A 23065-nucleotide genomic window follows, 5' to 3' on the forward strand; every position below is an offset into this window, starting at 1 on the left:
AACCTTTTTCATTTCAAGGGCCCTGAGTTGGCAATGCAATAGGCCATATACCCATTGATACAACTATTGTGGGTAGAAAGTTGGGTTTAGTGTGTGTAAATGATTTAGCAGCAGGGAAAGTCCTGCAGTGGTCTTCCTTCTCACCAGCTGAAAGCCTCTGTTGTCTCGACCACAAGGAAGGACGCGACAGAACCTAGGGGGTACCTATCGTGTTTCCAGTGGTGGAACAAGTGCTCAAATTTTTTACTTAAGAGAAAGTATCAATACAGCTATATAGAAATAATAGTAATAATCTGTTACAAGTAAAAGTCCAGAATTCAATATGTACTTGAGTAAAAGTACAAAAGTACTGGCATCAAAATGTACTTAAAGTACTCATTATGCAGAATGTCCCATTACAGATTACAGTTTACAAATGTATAAAAATCTTTGAAAATAGCCGATCTACAAGCTCTCTAGCGGCTATTTTCAAATGGCCGTACATAGGGCCGTACATAGGGTTTAAGTGGTTAACATATGTTTTGTAATAATAATCAAAATCTACAAAGTAACTAGTAACTGAAGTTTTCAAATAATTGTAGTGGAGTAAAAGTACAATATTTGCCTCCGAGTTGTAGTGGAGCATAAGTAAGAGTAATAGGAATTGGAAATACTCAAGTAAAGTACAAATACCTCAAAATTGCACTTAAGTACAGTACTTGAGTAAATATACTTATAATAATAAAGCTTTATTTATATAGTACCTTTCGAATCTATAAAAGTGGGTTTTCAGGAGGGATTTGAAACGGGGCACAGACTCTGCAAGCCTGCTCTCTAGGGGGAGGGCATTCCAGAGATTCGGGGCTCTAAAAGCGAAGGCCCAATCACCTTTTGTTTTTTTAATGGGAAAATGGGATTTTGAGTAGAGCTTTGTCTGAGGACCTCAAATTGCGCTCTGGTTTATATGGCTTGAGTAGGTCGGAGATGTACGATGGGGCCAGACCAGAGATGGCCTTAAAGGTAATTAATACAAATTTAAAATCAATTCTGAAAGTGATTGGGAGCCAAAGTAGGGATGCTAGAATTGGTGAAATATGATCACTTTTTTGTGCCGGTCAGGACCCGGGCAGCAGCATTCTGAACCATTTGTAACCGTAAATATACTTAGTTACTTTACACCACTGCGTGTTTCCCCTGAATTGATCATGTGTAAAGTAACTTGCTTCAGTATGTACAAAAAGCTCAAGCAGGGAAAGAGTTGAGTTCACATGTGCTGAGAAGAGAATGAATACAGGCCTTTTACTTAGTTGTAACAGAATATTTTCATATTGTGATGTTGCCGCTTCTTCCACCACTGCTGCTGACAACCATCAGATTGCTGAACAAGCGCTGAGTCCAGTCAGTTGTCTTCCCTGACGACAAAGGCAGCCACATGGGATTCTTTATCGTGCACATAGCTGTCTATATATGTTTACTGTCGCTGACATGTTTGATATCTGCTGCTAAATTAAGTCTTTATTGAGGTTATATCCTTTGTGGTTCTTGCCTCACAAAATGTTGAACGCACAAAAGACTACATGCACAAGGGACTGTTTCTATATTTGCTTTAATATTGTTTTTATCCATGCACCACCAAATGTATTGTATGTTAAAGTGATTTAGATAGCATGTTGTTTAGACAAATGCTAGGTTCATATGGCATCCTAGTGTCTTTGAAGTTCTCTCTGCACTCTACTTTTGTGACTATTTACCCAGCCTGATGATTTAACCTAGCTGTTCATTGACTAATAGCTCATACTTAATCTGCTTAATCTGACTTCAATGGCTCTATTTGAAAAGAGTATGTAGCAAAGATTATGATGACTTTAGAGGCTGTTGTTTAATACTGGCTGACTCAACATGACGCCTCTTTGAATACAGATGTGTGTGTGTGTGTGTGTGTGTGTGTGTGTGTGTGTGTGTGTGAGTGTCATTATTTATCAGACTGTACTGTTTTTAGAACCATGTTAGTTTTTTTTTTCATTCAAGAAGGTAAAATAGTTTTAGTACAATATGACTGACTACATTGCATCCTTTGCAGTGTCACCAACGAGTACATTGCGTTGCTGTAACAATATCTTGTGCAGCCTTATGTGACATTGCTCGCATTAGGATATCTGACATATATATGGTCTGTTTTCCTTGTTTCTTTCATTCTCCGTTCTTTAGGAATAGAGAGCTTGTTAAGCTTGTAAGCTTGCAAGCTTGTAAGCTTGTCTGACAGAATGTCACCCACTTTTTACACCTGTAAAACTGTGACGTGGCAATAAAGTTGAATGTGGAATATTTATACCGACTCCATTCCATTTGTCACGCCGTGTCTGCGCCGTTTCGTTCTGTTCTACGTGAAACCGTAATACAAATATTCTTTAAAGAACGTGTGTAATAATTTGCATTTGATGTCCCATTGTAGCATAGCATGGTGTAGTCCTCTTGTCCTTTCTCAATTATCATCATGTATGCACAAATAGCACCAACATGGCAAATAAAATGATTCCAATTATTGAATTATCTTGATCACTGAGCTGTGTACCAACTTTGTCTAAATTGAAAGTTGTAACAAAATATTTTTCCAAATACTAATAATTTTTGTGTAGTCATTGAAATGGCAATTTTGTCTTCTCCCACCCCGTGTATGGCCATCCTGCATATCAAAAATAACAAATAAAATAAATTATAAGTCTAAATGTTTTGATTTGTTGATATACCGGTCCTGTACTGGGGAGAGTCCTGTACTGGGGAGAACGTTATTTTACATTATAAACTTATTTTAAGTAAGGATATATAACCTAGAACTATTAGCTTGAATGTGCATACCATTACAACCTGTTAACAAATAATGCAAATAATGTATTTTAGCCGTCTTGACATGGGGAAAATCCAATGTTCTGCAGGTTTAACAACTCCTTTCTTTGAATACACATGCTATATTTTTGTGTGTTGATGATCAACGTTAGTCCAATGGAGTGTCTAATAATGACAAATAATCAAGTTTAAGTATTTCATGTGTTCAAGATGAGTAAACATTTAATCTAAAAACATGAAAAGCATCACAAGAATAATCACTAATTGTGATTGCATGACCATTTCTTCAGATAGGATATTATCTTGAATATGCCATAAACATTTGAGCACATGGCAACAAGTGAATCTGCTATTTGTTTATTCTGTAGTAGGCGTACAGTACAGGAAAGTACTTTATAATATCAGCTCATAAGACACATAATCGTTGTCATTTCTCACATTCTGAAATATGCTTTCTAAGCGCTAATTTTACTTACCTAATTCGCCCCATTCACGCCTAAACGTGTGGTGTGGAGTGTTTTGCACTGGCCAGCCAGAAGCTATTTCCATAAAACAAACAGTTTCCTGTTCACAGGCATACTTAAAGTAGCAGCCAGCCGCTGGTCCAGAGAATTACGCAGTAATAATAATAGACCCTCTCTCTGCCTGGTCAGCTGATGTTATCCAGCTAAATGTTGAAAACTGCAACTAATGGTGGGCTTTCTAACTGTCGTTATTCAAACAAATGTGCAGAGTGGTCCTACTGGACTGAGGCAGCAAGGGCAACTTGGATATAATTCTGGTTCTTTGAATAAACCTTTGCCCAAGAAGAGAAACTTTTCCACTTTATAGACTTTCCCAAACTTAAAAAGACATTATGAATTAATCACTTGAGCCCTATTTCAAAAACAGTGAAAACAGTACAAACCCACATCGTGACGAGTTGTAGATCTGATATTTTCACAATTTCATCGAATTATCAAACTCACAAACAAGTCTCATTTACAAATGACAGGAGCTCCTAAGACGTCCCGTTGGTGGCTGTGTGGTTGTAGTTTGACACTTCAATCAGGTTGTGGTCGGGGTCACGGAAGTACAGCGAGGTGATGGCTCCCACGGCTCCACTCCTTTCAACTGGACCTTCCTCTATCTGCACCCCGCACGCCTAAAGACAAGGATGGGGTGCAGCGGTGGTTAACCCATTAATGGGATAGTTCACCCCCAAAATGACTTTTTTTTCTATCGATTAGTCACCCCACATGGAGACTTGAATTCATGGATATTTTTTTTGTTTTTGTCGCATTCCTAAGCCATCAAATTATTGATTTGTTTACCTTTGTTACGAAAAACATATAATTATGGGTGGTCCTTGACATGAAAAGGTCTGAGAACAACTGATATTATAGCAACATAAGTTTAAAAAAAAGACTGTTAGGATTTAGAAGACATTTGTAGAATCCCCCCAGAAGCAAAGATTTGAGTTTTGAAAAGTTTTCACTTTGAATATTTTTCAAAGATTTGCACACATTTTCACGATTTTTCAAATAAATAGCAGATCTACAAGCTCATAGCGCGGCACATGAGCTTGTAGATCTGCTATTTTTGAATAGCCAAAGAAATCAAAAAATGACACAGATGCGTTCCCGGTCTTAATGGATTAATCAAACTAATTGATAATAAAACATAATCGATAATAATTTGTATAAATTAATGAATAATTCATCCCTATTTGGGGCATGGTGGGGGTACCTGCAGGTGTGTAGCGACCGCAGCCAGCGGGGTCGTGGTGATCAGACACAGATCTGCAGAACCTGAGGTTGGACGTCCAGCTTTGGGCTCAAACTCCTGACCCACCTGGTGAAGGTTCAATTTCTGCTGCCCAAAACTCAAGGCCTTACGGTTCCCCTGAAGTGAAGGCATTCATTTATTTAAAGGGGGTCTATGTGATATTTCTTTGTTAAAATAGTGTTAAAAATAGCTTTAAATCCCCATAGTAATCATTTCTACAGTGTGTTTGTTTGTAACAGAGGTCTCCCTCTCTCTCCAGCTCTTTAAAAACCTAATGAAATGAAAGGGCATTGGTTCTGAAACACAGGGTCGTCACATACCCATTTTTAAATACCTGTTTTCTTTCTTTTTTGTTTTCCTTTGTTACCAATTTGTTTATTTCAAACATCTCATACACTGTGGTGAGGACAGCTACATGATCAGTGATCAAACCCTGCCATCTAGTGGACACGTTGGAGGAGTGAGTGCATCAAGTGAGGAAAGCTTTACTTTCAACCTGGCAGTGGTGGAAAGTAACTAAGTGCATTGTACTTTGTATTTGTACTTTACTTGAGTATTTCCAATTTCCAATACTTTCACTTCTACTCCACTACATCTCGGATCCAAATATTGTACTTTTACTCCACTATATTTCGTTAGTAATTACTAGTTACTTTGTAGATTTGGATTATTATTACAAAACATACATTAACCACTTTAGCCCTATATACATTTTGGCCATTTGAAAATAGCAGATCTACAAGCTCACAATGCATCGCAATGCGATGCATTGTGAGCTTGTAGATCTGCTATTTTCAAAAGATCTTTATACATTTGAAAACTTGAAATGGAACATCCTGCATAATGAGTACTTTTACTTTTGGTACATATTGATGCATTTTGACTTTTACTTGTAACAGAGTATTTGTATATTGCAGTATTGATACTTTCTTGTAAACAAATGTGAGTGCTTTTTCCACCACTGCAACCTGATTCAGTAACGTTTAGAACCAAATAAAATACTGGTGTGCGGAGAGCACCCATGTTGTGTGGTCCTACCTTGAAGGTAATGACCTCCATGCCCAGCACTGAGGAGTAGAAGTTGATGGTGGTGTTAATATTCTTCACCGTCAGAACTAGGTGGTCCAGGTGGCTTACTGACACCGGACAGCTGCTTTTACATCTGACAACTAATGCCGGACTGGAGAAAGTCTATAAGAGAGAGAGCGATCAATCGATTAATTTTGGCAAGAATGTATAGCTTACAAGTAAAATACAAACAATATAAAAAAAATACGAGGATACACACAGTATAATAAAATAATCTTAATTTCCTATGTGAATACAGAAATCCAAGGTGGAAAGGCAACAGTAAAAAAAAAAAAAAACATTAAATGATACAAGTTGAAACTAGAATGAGATAATAATCATCAAATAGGGAATATAAATATAAAATAAGCACCCATCCTCAACTGGCTACATTACAACATTTAACTTCAGATAAGACAAGTAATGAATATCATTGCATTATGAGAGCATGTCATTGACAAGAGTGGTTCTCAAAAACCTTTACGTTTTCAAATCAATCTAAAAAATATTGTGCAGGGAGACTGATCATTTCTTCCAAATGAAATTGTTTAAAAACAGCAGATCTACAAGTGACACATTGTGAGCTTGTAAATGGAAGTCTATAGGTCCAAAAATAAGAAAATAAAATCCACAATGAAATAAATAAAAACAATGAAATAAAAAACATGCAATAAAAAAGTACATGCATTTATTTAACTATTTTTATTGATTTCATTGTATTTTTTATTTACATCATTGTGTTTTTTTATTTATTTCATTGTGGTATTTATGCTTTAATTTTTGGACCTATGGACTTCCATGCCACCATGTGGTCAAATTGGGTTTTGCATGTCTAAGTAGCTACCTGTATCTTCTCCTCAAGTAATAGGCTCTATGCACAGCAGCCATATTGTGAAGAAATGCACAGGTGTTGCCAATGATACTAAGGCTCTGTTCCATTCTGGTCAAACAGAGTCAGGGTGTTGATATTGTGCATGCTGGCTCACTGGAAACACTTAACTACACCAGTGGGTCTAAAATTGGGGTCCAGGGACCCTCATGGTTCCTTGGCTTGAGGGGGTTCCAAATGACCCCTTACGGATGTGTAACTTTGAGTGTACACATTACGGGTCCATTTGGTTCCATGTGTACACTCTCAGAGTTATGGGGGTCGTGGAAATTAAAAAGTCTGAGAACAACTGCGCTACAAATGGAACAGAGCCTTCATTAGTATCATTGGTAACACCTGTGAAGGATGTGATAATATGGCTGCTGTGCATAGAGCCTATTGGTATTCAAATGTAACCAAAGGTAGAGCTTTTAGAGGAAAATGATTCGGCAATCTTTCAAGTGATAAAAGCAACGGTTCAGTTCAGTCTACTTCAAGTTCAGAGCGAGACTTATTGTGTTCTGTTGCTCACCTTGAAATATGTCCGTTGAAGTTGTGATAAACGGCTCCCAAAAGTCCTGAGGGTCATACTGACAAAGTGAAAACTGAACTAATGTGAGTTGGGCTCAGCGTTGCCAGATTCTGAGAGAGAAATAAGCAACCATGTCTAGAGAAACAAGCCCAAAAGAAGCAACTAGGGCACTAGGCCATTATGAGCACTTTAAGCTATATAATGTATTGTATTCATAATGTATACATTGAAAATAGCAGATCTACAGGCTCACGTGTGAGCTTTCTTAAATCTTGAAATAAAATGTGGAATATTTGGAAGATTTTTAACACCACAAATCTGGTACGGGGCTGGCTCCCTGGCACAAAACATTTTCAGATGGGGGTTAGGGACAAATACATATTAATTTGGGGGTCCTTGACATAAATATTTGAGAACCACTGGATTAAATTAGCCTCGTTCCGAGCCTTACTCATCTGCGAAGAGAGGTTAAATAATAAATAAATGTCCAAATAAACTACTACACTTTATAAACACGTCCAAAATAATCAACTACACTTTAGAAACAAGCCCAAAAAACGCAACCTGCAACTGTCAATATTTACAAGCAACTTTACAGAAAAATAAGCCCAAAGTTGCTTATAGTAAGCGGACATGGCAACGCTGGTTACTTCCTTCTCGTCTGGCGTAGGCTTCAATCTTACCGTATAATACACAGCGTGTGTGCAACTGAGTTTATACGCATGCACGTTACAGAGTTGTCAAATATTTGCACTTTAAATAAGAAGAAAAAAATACAATTAACTTGCGCCAAATATATATATAGTCCAACTTGAAATACAAAAATAAACCATACGAACAGGCAGAGACCTTATTAGGCCTACAATGCAATTATTGATAAACTGTATTAATGGAGTTCTATTCTATGCCATTTATCTTTTAGCGTTTTTGTGCTTAAAGAAATAGGCCTAAATCCAGTGGGTAACTAAGTACATTTACTCAAGTACCCCAACAGAAACGAGCCATAGGCTTTCTTGGGTTTAAAATCCTCTTAGCAGACCAGTGCGTTCGGAAATGCGCACGGGAGCGCACTCAGTGCTGTATTCCGAACGCAGCTACTTGTATTGAACTGTACTTTCCTGTGCTTCTTTTGCAAACTGTTAATAAAGTATTCAATAAATCAAAAAATTGTACTTAAGTAACCATTTTGAGGTATTTTTTACTTTTACTGGAGTATTTCCGTAGTTTTCAGTACTTTTACTTCTACTCCACTACGTCTCAGAGGCAAATATTGTACTTTTACTCCACTACAATTATTTTAAAACTTTTGTTACTTTGTAGATTTTGATTATTAATACAAAACACACATTTCCCACTTCAGCCCTATTTACAATTGAAAATAGCATCTACAAGCTCACAATTCGTCGCATGATCTGCCATTTTCACACGATTTTTATACATATGAAAACTTGTGAAATGGGACATGATGATGCATAATGAGTACTTCCTACTTTTGGTACTTTAAATACATTTTGAAACCAATACTTTTGTACTTTTTACTCAGTACATTTTGAGTTCTGGACTTTTACTAGTAACAGTATTTCTACATTACACTGATACTTTTACTTAAGTAAAATTTGAGTACTTTTCCCACCACCACTGGATCGGTTTTACAACAAATCGTTAAAACTTAATTCTGGGAAACACTGCCCTCTGCTGGTTGCAGGCTGTAGTGTAGAGGGCTGCATAACAATGACTATACGGATCATAGAAACTTCATTATAGCCTACTACTGTATCATGTACACAGGGCCATACAGATAATAAAATGTGGTACAGCCCAAAAACGTAAAAATGTCTTACCACTTTTTAGCTGCTGAAGTCAACCACTCAACATTAACAGCTGCAGGTATTTCAACCTGTTCTTGTTCACCTGGGGAAGAACATTCATCAAATACACTTTACCTGAATCCAACCTAAAAACATTGCAAAGATGTTCAAATTAGCTTGATATTTTACAATGAATGGGACGAATAACCACAGCACAAGTACAAATCATCAGCATGCACAGCAAAATAAGTGCTCTCAGTGGTTTAAGTTTAGTACAGCCATGTGTTTAGCTAACTGGCCATGATACAAGTCCAAATACCATCACCATCTTCATCAGTTGCTCCTGCTACCTGTCCTCTCACGAGCCTCATTGTGATCATGCCAAATGACAGTATTGTATGTGCTAGCATATTTACACACTTAAATCTAATACACCCATTATTAATTTGATATGCTGCAGTTGTTGCTTAAAACACAATGTTCAGCCAGCCAAGACACTTCAGCCAAAAAAAAAACTTTGTTTCAATGGCTTAGTCACCCCATGGACACTTGAAGTTCATGGATATTTTTTTTGTTGTGTCTCATTCCTAAGACAATAATTTGATGACCGGCAGCGGTTCCGGTAGGGGACACAATGACTCGTTGTGTATCCTACCGGAACTGCTGCCTACCGGTCCGCTGGTCATCAAATTATTGTCTTAGGAATGAGACAAACTAAAAAATATCCATGAATTCAAGTCTCCATGGGGTGACTAATCCATTGAAACCAAGTTTTTTTGGGTAAAGTGTCCCTTTAATGATTGTATTGCATTTTTAGATGGCAACACACAAAAGTTTAGTTTCTATTCGGTTCTTAAGACTATGAAAAGTAGAAAGGTACCCCAGGTGTACCACATGATCAATGGATCAAGGTTAGTTCTCTAAAACCAACAACAAAAATAGTATTTTGGGTGGATATTAAATCCATTTTCCAAATTTTAGCGGTGCCAGTTTTAACTAAATACATTTTACAATAAGTTTGTTTTTATTACAAACTATTTTTTTTATCTCATGCCTGACAAGGGGGAGATAAAAAAACACGTAAGAAAAACTAAACAAAACTGAGAAAAATGCAAACTACAATGACTTTAGGCTGCATGCTTGTTTGCGTTGATATGCGTGGTCTGTAAATACAATAAAAGGCATGCAGCTACAGTGAGTTAAAACCACAGTGATAAGACCAGACTTCAAGACACACCCAATTTACGCGCCGTCGTACTACGGTATGGCATGCCGAAAATAGGCGATCTACAAGCTCACGACGCGTCGTATCTGCGCCGCTTTGTGAGCTTGTGGATCGGCTACTTCCGGCACGTGATACCGTCGTACAACAAAGTATAAATCGGGCTTTAATCAGGAAACACCAGGAGTAAAAAAAAATGCATGCCTACAATACACTGTGTAGCATAATAACCTGTTTAATTCAGAAAAGCGGTTAGATGGAGTGGGTTTTAATACCCAGTCAACATACTGCATTGGGGTATGGATCAAGGCCAGGACTAGGGAAGCACCGCCAAAAAAAGAAATAAAATACAGTTCATTTACATCTGTATGGTATATCCAATCAGAACAGCTTCATGAAAGCTTCACACATGAAACCGTCACGGTAACAAGCATGAAGTGTTCCTTTCCCAGCCGTGATGCTATGAAAAGGACACATCAATAAAAGAAAAGAGCTTCCAACATTTTTTTTTAAGTAACAAGTCTTCATTTCTTAAGAGATTTTAACAGTCTACAATATTTCAATAATAATATACACATTTATAATCATGGTTTGTTATTTCTCTACTTTCAGGTTTTGTATCTTCTTTTTTTAAATGTATTGCACACCAACATTCCAAAGATGAAGCATTCACTCATGAGAAGAGTGGAGGACACAGTGGAGGTGAGCGCCATCTTGTGGTGGGAGTCTCCGTGACAGATATACAAAGAAAAAGGCATCGTTTCTTTTCAGACGAGGTATGTTTCAATCTGGATAATGAAACCTGATCAAAATGACAGAAACGGTCGATGGTATGCCGAAGGCAGCCTAAAGCCCAAGTTATACTTGTCGGATGACGGTCTCGCGCGCCGAAAATAGCTTTTAACTACAAGCTGTGGATGGATAAAAAGTGAATGAATGCATGAAAGGTGTTTGCAAGATGAATGAGGGGAGTCTGAAGACGGCGATTCCAAACAGTGCTTCCATCAATTGTTTGACGTCATTGACAACCTGGCAGACCCGAGCTGCCTTGTCAAACATACCAGCCATACAACAAAAACGGGATCAAACAGAAAATGTTAAGTGCCGTTGTGGCGTCAGGTGGGGAAGGAAAAGACGAGGTACAGGTTGTCCCTGCTACGCACTGCTATTTTCGGCACGTGACACTGTTGTACAACGGTAATTTAGGCTTAAATCATAGCGTGGTGTCAGTTAAGAAAGAGGCCCCATCTGTGCTTCATTCCATATAGGGATACACCAATACCACATTAAGGTCAATACTGACTACTGGCCCAATACATACACACATTTTTACATTGTAAATAAACAATTAAACAAGTCATTTGGGGATAATAGCACAAAGATGTTTTGACAAATTTTCTTCCATTACAGAGAGTTAACATCTTCCTATGTGTGAGAAAGTAAGACAATGTCACTTTGTTCTAATAAGTGGTGCAGTAGACGTAGCTCTTGGTAGATAGTATATGGGGAAACTGGGATACCAACACATTAATAATCTATTGGGCCAATACCTGATATACTAGCATCGGTATATCCCTAATTTCAGGTCTGAACACAACTCAATCATTTGTATTGATCAGTGAAAAGTAAAGATGCTTAACAATTCCAAAACAGAGCAAAGCATTCCAAAGGTTATCTTAGTTGCACTTATGTCTTTCCCTACAGTTTGTACAACATTCTACATTTATACATTTTTTAACAATTCAGCAAGCGTTGATGTGTTTGGCGGTCCGTGCCACTGACAAATAAGGACAGTTTTGTTTCTTTTGGGCGAGAAACAACACACGGTGGTACATGGTGTGAATGCGCTCAAGTGTGACATCCTTCTGAAAAACCCTCCAGAGTACTTAAATATACCACCGACCCAAGGGATGCTCCCATCTGAATGATCTGCTGTGAGATGATGTGTTCTTACTTTCTTGTATTAATTTAACCACTTAAACCCTATATACGTAGTTGACCAGAGTCCCCAGGCTTCGGCAAAAACAGCCAATCTACAAGCTTACGACGCCATCACTGCACGGCACGTTGTGAGCTTGTCGATCGACCATACTGGCAGAATGTTCGGCCCCAGAAAAGGGGCTAGGGTTCAAGTGGTAAAAAAATACATTTAACATTAGACATGTTTTCTGAGTAGGTTGTAGTGACTTTGGAAAAGTAAAAAAACGAAACAAAAAAAAACTTGCAAAAATCTGCATTCATGTGGAAAAAACAAAACTTTAATTCATGAGAATAAATAAGAGATCTTGAACCGATACCCATCCTATATTTAGATGCACATTAGCAGTAGATTGCTACCTGACACAGTGCCTCAGAGGCTGTGCTGCAATACAACAAGCTTTTCCATCAATAACGGTTGATGATGTCAATGCAAGGGCCTGATCATTCGGAGCATCCCACATCAAACCTATATCCATGGATCAAATTTAGGAATATGACGAGGAGGGGGGGGGGGGGAAACATAGTCCTAACCACCTCTGACCGGCTTGAGGCATCAGATACCACGGTTAAATTAATGGAAAAGGCATGCTGTCTCCTCCTGTTGAGTGCTGTGTAAAGCCCTTCTATCAACCGGTGTTAGACCACGCTCTCTCGGTTGGCAGATACCAGGACAGCCCTGCGGCAGATGGGGCAGGTGGAGTTTTCCGACAGCCAGCGGTCGATGCAGTGAACGTGGTACTCGTGGGAGCAGGGCAGCTTCCTTAACTTGTTGCCCTCTGCGTACTCCGTTATGCAGACACTGCAAGTCTTCAAGGCGTCACTCTCCCCGAAGTTACGCATGGAGAGGTTGTCGATCTGCTCTTTGGTCAACCCCTGGGGTTGGTCTTCGTCATCGTCGTTGAGGAGGAAGAAGTGCGCGAGCCGGAGGAAGGGCAGCGAGCTGGGCTCCTCCAGGCTGATGGGGGGCCTGGGTCGAGCCCTGCCGGCACCGGCGCCACCTTCCCTGGCGGGTGGGGGGCCGGACACCAGACCCTCTTCTAAATGCGTGTCAACTGTCCTTGGTTCGGCTCTGCCTACGGGCGGCTCATCCACTGCCGCGGCGTCTGCATCCGCGTTGTTGAGGGCCTCGGTCAGGTCGGCCGCGGGTGTGCCGGCTCCTCGGTTCGAGTCCGAGGAGTCAGAGTCAGAGTCCATGAGGTAGCTAAGCTCACCGAAGCCCGTCATGATCTGTCGAATCATAGACTGCAGTGCCACGGACGTCGCCTCCCCCAGGCCCGCGTCAGAGATCCGCCGAATAGGAATGCGGATGGTGCTCACGTAGGTCCTCACGCCGGCACGCTCCGAGCGCGAGAAGGTGCGACGGAAGCCGCCTCGCTCACTCTCGTAAAGAAAGGTGTTTGAGTTCTGGGAGCGTGAACGGGTGCGGTTGGCAATGCTGTCCCTCTGGCGGTACTCGCCTGGACGCACACGCCGCACCTGAAGATCGAGCATGATGGTGGGGGGACGCCGGTCGGCTCCACCTCCTTCCGTGGCCGCAGCCTCCCCTTCCTGAGATGCTACGCTAGGGGCCTCCGGTGGGGCCACTCCTGCTCTGGATGACGGACTATCAAAAAAATCTGTATTGCTCGGTATATGCTGTCGAGTCCTGGAACTGCCCTCTGGTGGGGGCACTGGGGCGGCGTTGGCCCCGTTAGAGCGGGGACCGGCGGCGAGATGAGCGGCCAGGTCAGCCACGCGGATGGGGGGTAGAGGGGAGCGGCTCCTGGCTGTACGCGCCCGGGTCCTGCGGGCTTCTGGGCTGCGGCTGCGAGCTCTCCGCTGGCCCCGACGTGGCGTCGGGGGAACCGGGGGCTGAGCGGGCCGACTGGCGGGCGCCGGGCTGGCAGGTTCCGACGCCACTTCCTGGGGAACAGCCTCTTCTAGCTCAGGCTCTGGCTCCACTATGACGGCCAGTTCCTCCACCACAGGTTCTTCCACCACTTCTTCAGACTCCATTGGCACTGGCGTGGGTGTGACTTCTGCTGCCGGGGCACCTGCTGTAAGGGTGCAACAGTTCATTTAAGTAATTGATTTAAATCGATTATATTTTATATCAATTATAGTTGTGAAATGTCTTTTTGAAATAAAATACCAGATATACAAACTCACTGAGCTTTTTACACAAGTAGGATTAAGTATAAAATAGGGCTTAAATGATTAATCAACTTATATCGATATGAAAAAAATAATCGATTCGAATTTTTCCACATCGATAGATATATAGATTTCCTTTTTTTTTAACAAAACGATGAATACTAAATACTTGATACCAGTGTTCATTTTGACAGCATATTTTGATTTAGTCTTAGTCTTAAGGGGGGCACATGCTACCATTTTCGGTGGTCACCTTATCACCGCGGTGGTGATAGAGAGAGCTCTCTCTATCATAGAGAGCACTCTCTCTATCACCTAAAGGGTGATAGGGTGACCACCTCATTTGGTAGCATGCGGGTCCTTAGTGTCTTTTGAATAACACACCATTTAGTTTTAGTCTTGTCTGAAATTGTTTAGCCTTAGTCTAGTCGCCTAAATATCAAAAACCTTAGTCTTTTAGTCTTAGTCGACAAAATTAACACTGCTTGATACTCAATTAAACCAGTGGTTCTCAACCTTTTCAGGCCGTGACCCCCAAAATAATCATATTTTAACTGGGGACCCCCCACTCGGTTCCACAGATAAATATTGTGAAAATAGCAGATCTACAAGCTCCTACATGTAGATCGGCTATTATACAAATGTTTGCCTCTTTCTATATTATTTGACAATTTGGCCAATGTTTGACCAGTTTTTATAGTACAGTTTGTTGGTTACTTTTGATGCAGTAATGGTCTCTTTTTTTTGTGATTAAAAAGGTCTTAAAAGCCCTTAAATTGTCACTTCATTGTCATCTGGGGACCCCCCCCAAAATCATGTGGCGACCCCCCTGGGGGCCCGACCCACATGTTGAGAACCACTGAATTAAACGATAAAGTAATAATCGATAGATTCAGCCCTAACCTGGTACTGGTTCTTCTGGCTCTGGCTCCACTGGAGTCTCGGCTGGAGTCTCCTGCTCACCCCCTGCGGCTGCGGCGGCGGCAGCAGCCGCTGCCTGCTGCTGCGCGGCCAGACTGCGGTTCACATTGATCTCCAGACTGAAGCGGAAGTCTCCACTGTTCGGGTTGGTTTGGCTGACTGCCCGCCAGGACTGGTTGCCACGGTGACCCGATCTGGTTGTGTTGCCCGTGCGCCTCACAGTGTTCAGCCAATCCAACAGGGTGTCTCCGTTGGACGGGTCCTCTGAGCCTTCTGCGGCTTCTGAAAGCACGCATTTAAAAAACATATATAAGTCAATGCCAAATGATAATCCGTTGGAAAACAATTATGACTTCTTACTAAAAAAAAACTATCACAACTATCAATTATCTTCTTTCTTAGCAATTATAGAATTACTTTTAAAACGAGAATTCAATAATTCTTTCTAATTTCATGACTAGGTGATTGTGCAGCCCCAAATCCAGTTACTCGTTCGGCAGATTTATCATCCGAATGTTTCCTCTTTTTTTTGTACTGCACTGAGAAGTCATGTATGCACACAGAGGAGCTGTTTATGGGCTCCAGGTTAATCTGCCCGGGACTATAATTGTCCCCTTTGCCCAAACAGAAATGGTTATCTTTATAAAGTCCTGGTATCTTTGAGTACAAAAGTGCGTGGTACATAGCTAAGATTAGTTGAATTTACAAGTTTCACTTGCTACTTTGCTTTGAGCAGTTCACTTTCACTTTAATTTCCTCATTGTAGAGACACCAACATAGTGAATGGTTGTTTATGATTACGACAACTGACACGGACATAGTTTATAAAGATCACAATTCATTTGCTGGCAAGGCAGCTTAAGTCAGTGGCCAGTTTATGGATAGGCTCATCGCCAATAATGGACAGTGTTTATACTTCACTTAAGTTAAAAAAAACTATTTTTTTACACAACATTTGCGTTGGCATTTCCTGGTTTTACACAGACAACATGCCAGGGCTACAGCCTTGAGTCTGGACGATGCAACTGGCTCAAGACTCGGCCTACCGCGTTTACCATAAGTGCTGCTGGCTTATAACAAGATAACAACTTAATTGATTCAGAATATTCAGAACAAAAATCGCCAAAGCTTGGAGAAAAAAGTAAGGGGGAAAAAAGGGTATTGGGGACAGCCCTAAAAGGCCAGTCCACACCAATGCAACTCCATGCAACTACTTGCAACCATTATCCCCAATGGCAGTTGAGTTGCATTGGTGTGGACTGGCCTTTTGCCACAGTTCCTCGACATTGTGTCCGGGGACCACCACAGTACAAATGTGCACTATTGTGCACATTTGTACACTCGAGTTAAGATGTAGATGGTTGTCCTTAGCCTAACACATCAAACTGTGGTTCCATGGTTGATAGATGACAGTTCCAGGTTGAGAATCACTGCCCTAGGTGACTGACAAACTGACCTCCTGTGGCGGCTTCTCCACTCTCAGTACTGGGAGCGTTCGTCCGCGGTTCTGGAGGACCATCTTTAATTTGCTGCAGTCGACTTAGCAGCTCATCCTCTGTTATCTCACCTACAGGACATATATAAAAAAATAACTTATTCAATAAAAAACAATGAGAAAAGAATCATTGGCAGTCCAGGTTTCTTCCTTTTCCAAGGATTAAAAGTTAAGTGATGCATCCCTCTTACCCAGCCTGAACACCAGAATCAAAGCCAGAAGAGAAACATAGTGGGTAGCTAGAACCACCCTCCCTACACACGGAATAAATTGTTCCCCCATTTAATACACTGAGAGGGGAGGCTTCCGCTGGTTGAGATCTAGCGTAAAATTTTAATAAAAACACATCTGCCACTGCAGCATATTGGGAACTTGATAATTTGTATTTATTTAATATGTACATGTACATAGATTGTTTTCTGTGCTGTATTGGCCCACAGCTCCTCTGAATACAGCAACAGTACTACTGAAGACCACCAGACTTACCAGGACCACATCCAGTCAATGCATTCTCCTGGCACGGTGCTCTGCTCAAAGCAGCTCCAAACTTACATTTCCCCTCGAACTGTCCTGGGACAGAAACGGATTGGACTTCCTCAGTTGACTGCAGGCTTTTGCTTTTCGAGCACAGACACAAAACACTCAAGCTTGAGGCAGCTTATCTGGACTCAAATCCCAGTACATGTCATAGCTGCATAGAGATGTACAGAGATGCACAAGGCCTCAGGGTGCCACCACCTTAGCAAGAAGTGTCAGTGACCTTGGCTGAAAAGCTCTTACAAACTAGCATTTCATTTTAATTATGGTGACTAACCGTGACATCTCACGCCAAAAAGCGTCACTACAGATATAGAGGAGCGTTAACAACGGGAGGAGCAGGATGCCCATATAACAAACCTCGTTTCCATTGTCCTTTAAATGACATCAGTACACCAAGTTATGTTGGTATACCACAATGACTAAAACTACTGTTGACATTTGGACGTAATCTCATTACTACTTAACATTGTCTGCATCTAGCTTGGGTTAGTCAGGAGGAGCGCATGAATTGTATCTTGTGAGAACGCCACTTAGTGATGTCACCTGCAATGCCACCAACTTAAAAGCAGAGCTCATATTCATATATATATATATATATATATATATATATATATATATATATATATATATATATATATATATATATATATATATATATATATATATATATATATATATAACACAACCCTCAAGAGTTCTGCAATTGCCTCTGCATTTTTTTTGCTGAAAGCCAAAGGGCACAGGATTGAAGAATAATGCAGAAACGTACAGCAGCACATCATAGCTCTGCACTTCTTCAGTACTGCACACGGGTGCTGAAAAGACCATATTATCCATATCGGAATGGAAATTGTCACGGCAGACAAAAGAGAAAACTCATCTACGGTTAGTTGGCTCCCCTTGTTTCACGTTCAATGTGAAATCATACAGAGAGGACTGTGTGAGCAGTCTGAAATCAGCTGTAGGCTTTTGCCATTAAGAATCATTTAAAAAGGCAACTTGACACAACTTTGAAGATTGTTGCTGAAACTTATCAGTAGCACAATTGCAGAATTGTAAAAACAATAATAATAATCCACTGAAGATTACCTGGGGTGCCCAACAGATTGTTGTCTCTCATCAGGCGGTAGTCTTCATCGCTGAGATTGTTGACAAACTGATAGAAGGCCTCCTCTCGGTCCAGACGGTCAAGCTGCCTCCTGCGTTGTGACTCTGACTGGTCACCGCTACTCTGCTCTGAGCTGTCAGACCCCTCCATTGATGTAGAAGGGAGAGAGGATGAACAATACGCTCCACCTGGATACAGCTGCTGTCACAACAAAACAAACAGAAACGCTCAGCTGCATTTTAAATAAATAGATGCACATAGTTTGCTGACCATACAGTGTTATCAATGAGTGTAGCAAAATGGCTGCGTGTATAGTTAATTTATCATTTCTACAACATCTGCTCTTAAAAACATTCTACAACCAACAATTGTATAACGCTCACTTGGGCACACAATACACAACAATGACAACTATGAAACATATTGAGACAAGTGTGTGGAGTCAAACAACTGTTATAGCTGATAGCTTCAGAGAAAAAAAGACTGTCTTCTAAATGTGCATGTGAGGACCGCACTGATGTCAGACGGTGAACTAGATCAGTGGTTCTGAATGCGAGGTCCAGTCGAGATCACCAGGGGTTTTTGGGGGCCATTCAGGGGGTCTACAGCTAAATGATTGATGGTTAATCTTCCCTAATATCATATGTATTATGTGCAAGTTAATAAAACTAGAGAACATACAAGAATGTCTATTTTGATCAGTTTCATTGTCATCTCTATGCCCTACAGCCTACAGTAAGGGATTTATGGACAAAATAACAAATGTCAAACATTAAGATTAAGTTCTATTGGGTCCCACATATTAAAACAAATATATATGAATTTGAGGGCCCTTGAAATGAAAAACGGTTGAGAATCACTGAACTACATAAATGAATAATATTTCATACACAGATCTCCCCCCCCCCCGTGTTAAAACGACAGAGAACAGCAAGCAGGACTTTAAGCCAGACTAGACAGACAGCAGTAGGTCAGATGATAACAGCAGGACTTTAGGCCAGACTAGACAGCAGTAGGTCAGTTCAACAGCAGGATTTTAGGCCAGACTAGACTAGACAGCAGGAGGTCAGTTCAACAGCAGGACTTCAGGCCAGACTAGACTAGACTAGACAAGACAACAGTAGGTCAGTTCAACAGCAGGACTTCAGGCCAGACTAGACTAGACTAGACAACAGTAGGTCAGTTCAACAGCAGGACTTCAGGCCAGACAAGACTACAATAGGTCAGTTCAACAGCAGGACTTGAGGCCAGACCAGACAGCAGTAGGTCAGTTCAACAGCAGGACTTTAGGCCAGACTAGTTCACGTCCATGGACTCCAAAGTGGCTTTGAGACATTCGTTACTTCAGACTCGTCTATTCCAACCTCTTTTGTTTTCACCTTGACATTGTGGTGCTAAAACGAGGCATCATCTGGTGTTTAAATCTACCGACTAGGCTTTCAGAATTCATTAATAGTCCTTTGTAACAAATATATTTAAAAAACGCGACTTAAGGCCAAAGTCGAGGAAAAAACAAAATGGCATCAGCAGCAGCTCTATTAGCATGCTAACAAGCTAGCTAAAGGTTAACTAACAGCCGTAGCTAGCTTAAAGCGTTAGCCGGCTGTATAGCTCAACGTAATGAAAGGGAAAAAGCCCTATAAGTCTAAACAAGTCATCATCTGGTAGAAATCAAACCAAATCACACATGGAAACGTAAACGTTGGCTTCGGGTTTGGTTAGCTTTTAGCTAATGATGTTACCTGGATGTGTCGGACTGAAAGCTCAGGAAGCTGTTGGATTATTAGCCGATATTAACGTTAGCATGTCGACCAAGAGGCCGTCCGTCCGTTCATCTAATTCAGTGGTTTTCCCAAAACCTTTTAGCTCGAGGACCCAAAAGGACCAGGAGTCAGGAACCAAGCTAAGTGAAAATAGCAGATCTACAAGCTCACAAGATCTGCTATTTTCACTACTTCTTAAACATTTGTTTTCTAATTTATGGAATTTCTTTGATTTTATTTTTTTTTATTCATGAAATTCTTTTGAAAAATCATTGAATTTGTTCCTAATTCATGAAAACAAAATTATTATTTTTTGTTTTTATGTTTTGAAATAATAATTAAAAGCTAAATGTGGCAAACAAAAAATTAAAGGGATATTTACTTGTGACCCACAAATGGGTCCCGGACCCAGTGTTTGGGGAAACGGTGATCTAATTCATTAAAACCAAACGATAACTTCTCCAACTGACAGCTTATAGCTTCACCATCATCTGGGCGGTTATGTTTCATTAACACCCACACAATCACAATAACGACTTTTACTCACTTAAAACACATTTAATGTATACTGATACTCCCATCTCGCGAGAGTATCGCTTCATGCAACAACAAAAAAAGAAGAAAACACACGTCTTTCATCAAGCTAACGAAACGGATTGGAATGTTTAGCCGTTTGCTCCCTAACCTCGAGGCATTTTGACCAAATATTATACTCTTTAATTCCGTTAAAACACACCGTGAATCAAAACGCCACCCACAATCTGTCATAAACAAGACATAAGCAGCATCAAGCTAACCGTTAGCATCAAGCTATGCTAACCATTAGCATCAAGCTAAGCTAACCGTTAGCCTAGCATCAAGCGACGTCAACTAATGACGTTGTTATCGCTAGCAATGCTAAGCTAACCGAAACTAGCTAAGCTTTAAGACCGAAGACAAGCCAAACGGAAAGAAAGGACGATACATAACAGCAACGTTACCGGTATATAATGTTACCTGTGGTGTTTGCAAGGTGTTTTGTCCAGGTATTCGTGTTGAAATCCGTGATAAAAGACGGTTATAAAGACGGTTGAAGCTCTACGTGCGATGGTCCATCTCACGAATCCATTTTCTCTTCTCTTTACCACAGAAAGCTCCGGAAACTGGGGAGGATGCGCACGCGCACATGGGGGAGGGAGACGAGCAGTGTTGCCATATTTTGTGAGAGAATACAGGGCTGAGTGCCAACCCTCCTGGATTCTGCAGGAGTCTCCTTGATTTCAAACACATCTCCTTGAGGACTCGTTGATTGTAATTTCTCCTTGATTTGGGATCAAATTCCCCAGAAAACTGGAAGTTAAAAAGTTGGCTATTTTCAAAAACTCTTGCAATAAAATGTGGAATATTTGTAATATTTCTTTTTGAAACATTCTAGCAACACAAATGCTCCCTGGCACAAAACATGTTCATGAAAACATTTGAGAACCACTGTTTTTTTGTGGGGGGGGGGGGGGGCCAGTCCAAATAAACAACTACACTTTAGAAACAAGCCCAAATAAGAAACTACACCTTAGAAACAAGCCTAAATAAGCAACTACACGTTAGAAACAAGCCCTAATAAGCAACTACACTTTAGAAACAAGCCTAAATAAGCAACTACACTACAGAAACAAGCCCAAATAAGCAACTACACTTTAGAAACAAGCCCAAATAAGCAACTGCCAACTACACTTTAGAAACAAGCCTAAATACACCTTAGAGTTTAGAAGCAAGCCCAAATAAGCAACTACACTTTAGAAACAAGCCCAAATAAACAACTACACTTTAGAAACAAGCCCCAATAAAACCTGCAACCACCAATGTTTACATGCAACCTCACAGAAAAAGAACCCCAAAGTTGCTTATAATAAGCGGACATGGCAACCCTGGGGGGGTTGTTTTGTAGGGTTCTAAGGAGGGAGGTTCCCATCGTCCGCAGGGACGGTCGCTGGGGCTCGAGCTGTGATTGGATGGCAGGGTTGTCACTAGGCACCGGCTGACGCATGATGCCTCTAGCAACCTGGCCTCCCTATTTTGGGGCATTTCATTGCATATTTTTAAAACATTTAAAAAAATGTAAAAAGGAAAACATGAAAAAAAAATAGCAGCAATCGCAAACTCACAACATGTCACTATTTCCATTCTACAACGTCATATGAAGTCGATTAACCACTTAAACCCTATATGGGTAACCGGAGTCCCACAGGGCTCAATACTAGTGTATTTTCTGTTTTCTGTTATTGTGAGGAAAGCTTTCGCTGAAAATAGCCGATCGACAAGCTCACAATGCGACACAGCGCGTGGCATTGTGAGCTTGTCGATCTGCTATTTTCAGCGAAAGCTTTCACCACAATACAGATGCTTTCGCCTTAATTCATTTTTTAAAATTCAATTCAAACCCTAATCCTTTATTTCAGACCCAGGAAGATTCATATCACAATTACAAACACAGCACAATAAAACAACAGAAAGGAAAATACAAATAGCCCACATTGTTCAGTTTCAGACATAAATGTGTGCCAATGGTTCCACAGTCTAGAGGAGAACCTGACAGTTCTAACTGGTATTAACCTTAAGTGGTTAATAGTCAGTGGTTCTCAACATGGGGTCCAGGGACCCCCAGGGAGTCCTTGGATTCACTGTTTTCTCGACAGTAAAGGAGTTCTGGACCAAATGACAGAACATAATATCTGTCAAAATCATGTCTAGAAATACAAATGTTCTTAGATTGGGGTCACAGAGATACAATTTGTAAGGGATCCGTGGCCTCTAATGCAAATCGGGGGTCCTTGAAATTAAAGTTGGTAGAGAATCACTGTAGTGAATGACATTAAAATAAGGAAAGACAAGCTGCTCTTTCTGTGATACGCATGTTGAAACGGCCCTACATGTGTTTGGAATTATTATTATTATTATTAGTAGTAGTAGTAGTAGTAGTAGTAGTAGTAGTAGTATTGTTGTTGTTTTTGTTGTTACATTGTCATTATTATTATTATTATTATTATTATTATTATTATTA

General features: G+C 40.6%; 2 protein-coding genes and 1 long non-coding RNA gene across 4 annotated transcripts; 1 reads left to right on the top strand and 2 right to left on the bottom strand.

Annotated features, from left to right (window-relative positions):
* Positions 1 to 3005: 3005 nt before the first annotated feature.
* On the bottom strand, positions 3006 to 7165 carry LOC308076056 (glyoxalase domain-containing protein 5-like). The gene is made up of 4 exons (XM_080416160.1): positions 7059 to 7165; positions 5629 to 5781; positions 4552 to 4707; positions 3006 to 3967 (listed from the first exon to the last, which is right to left on the bottom strand). The coding sequence occupies exons 1-4, from the start codon at positions 7113 to 7115 to the stop codon at positions 3824 to 3826; spliced, it is 510 nt and encodes a 169-aa protein (XP_080272286.1). The 5' UTR covers positions 7116 to 7165; the 3' UTR covers positions 3006 to 3823.
* A 3144-nt stretch (positions 7166 to 10309) lies between these two features.
* Positions 10310 to 21160, bottom strand: rlim (ring finger protein, LIM domain interacting). Of its 2 annotated transcripts, none has more exons than XM_080416073.1 (5): positions 21025 to 21160; positions 18247 to 18466; positions 16579 to 16689; positions 15105 to 15404; positions 10310 to 14104 (listed from the first exon to the last, which is right to left on the bottom strand). In XM_080416073.1, exons 2-5 carry the CDS (start codon positions 18413 to 18415, stop codon positions 12705 to 12707), a joined length of 1980 nt encoding a protein of 659 aa, XP_080272199.1. In that variant the 5' UTR covers positions 18416 to 18466; positions 21025 to 21160; the 3' UTR covers positions 10310 to 12704. The 2 variants fall into 2 exon arrangements, with proteins under 2 accessions (XP_080272199.1, XP_080272200.1); XM_080416074.1 differs by having other exon boundaries at positions 18247 to 18463; positions 21025 to 21148.
* LOC308076015 lies at positions 16627 to 17762 on the top strand. The gene is made up of 2 exons (XR_013932242.1): positions 16627 to 16759; positions 16792 to 17762. It is a non-coding gene; the product is annotated as an uncharacterized lncRNA (long non-coding RNA).
* Positions 21161 to 23065: the final 1905 nt, after the last annotated feature.

This window comes from Gymnoscopelus braueri (genome assembly GCF_963280865.1).
Source record: "Gymnoscopelus braueri genome assembly, chromosome: 20".
Taxonomy (NCBI): Eukaryota; Metazoa; Chordata; class Actinopteri; order Myctophiformes; family Myctophidae; genus Gymnoscopelus; species Gymnoscopelus braueri.

Excerpts from the sequence above, each read along its gene's own strand:
- LOC308076056 (XM_080416160.1), bottom strand. The coding sequence starts at position 7,115 with ATGACCCTCAGGACTTTTGGGAGCCGTTTATCACAACTTCAACGGACA. Across the intron at positions 5,782-7,058 it reads TTCAACGGACATATTTCAAG|ACTTTCTCCAGTCCGGCATT; the intron begins GTGAGCAACAGA and ends TCTCTCTTATAG. Across the intron at positions 4,708-5,628 it reads TGGAGGTCATTACCTTCAAG|GGGAACCGTAAGGCCTTGAG; the intron begins GTAGGACCACAC and ends CCTTCACTTCAG.
- rlim (XM_080416073.1), bottom strand. The coding sequence starts at position 18,415 with ATGGAGGGGTCTGACAGCTCAGAGCAGAGTAGCGGTGACCAGTCAGAG. Across the intron at positions 15,405-16,578 it reads TGGAGAAGCCGCCACAGGAG|AAGCCGCAGAAGGCTCAGAG; the intron begins GTCAGTTTGTCA and ends GCGTGCTTTCAG. Across the intron at positions 14,105-15,104 it reads GCCAGAAGAACCAGTACCAG|CAGGTGCCCCGGCAGCAGAA; the intron begins GTTAGGGCTGAA and ends GCACCCTTACAG.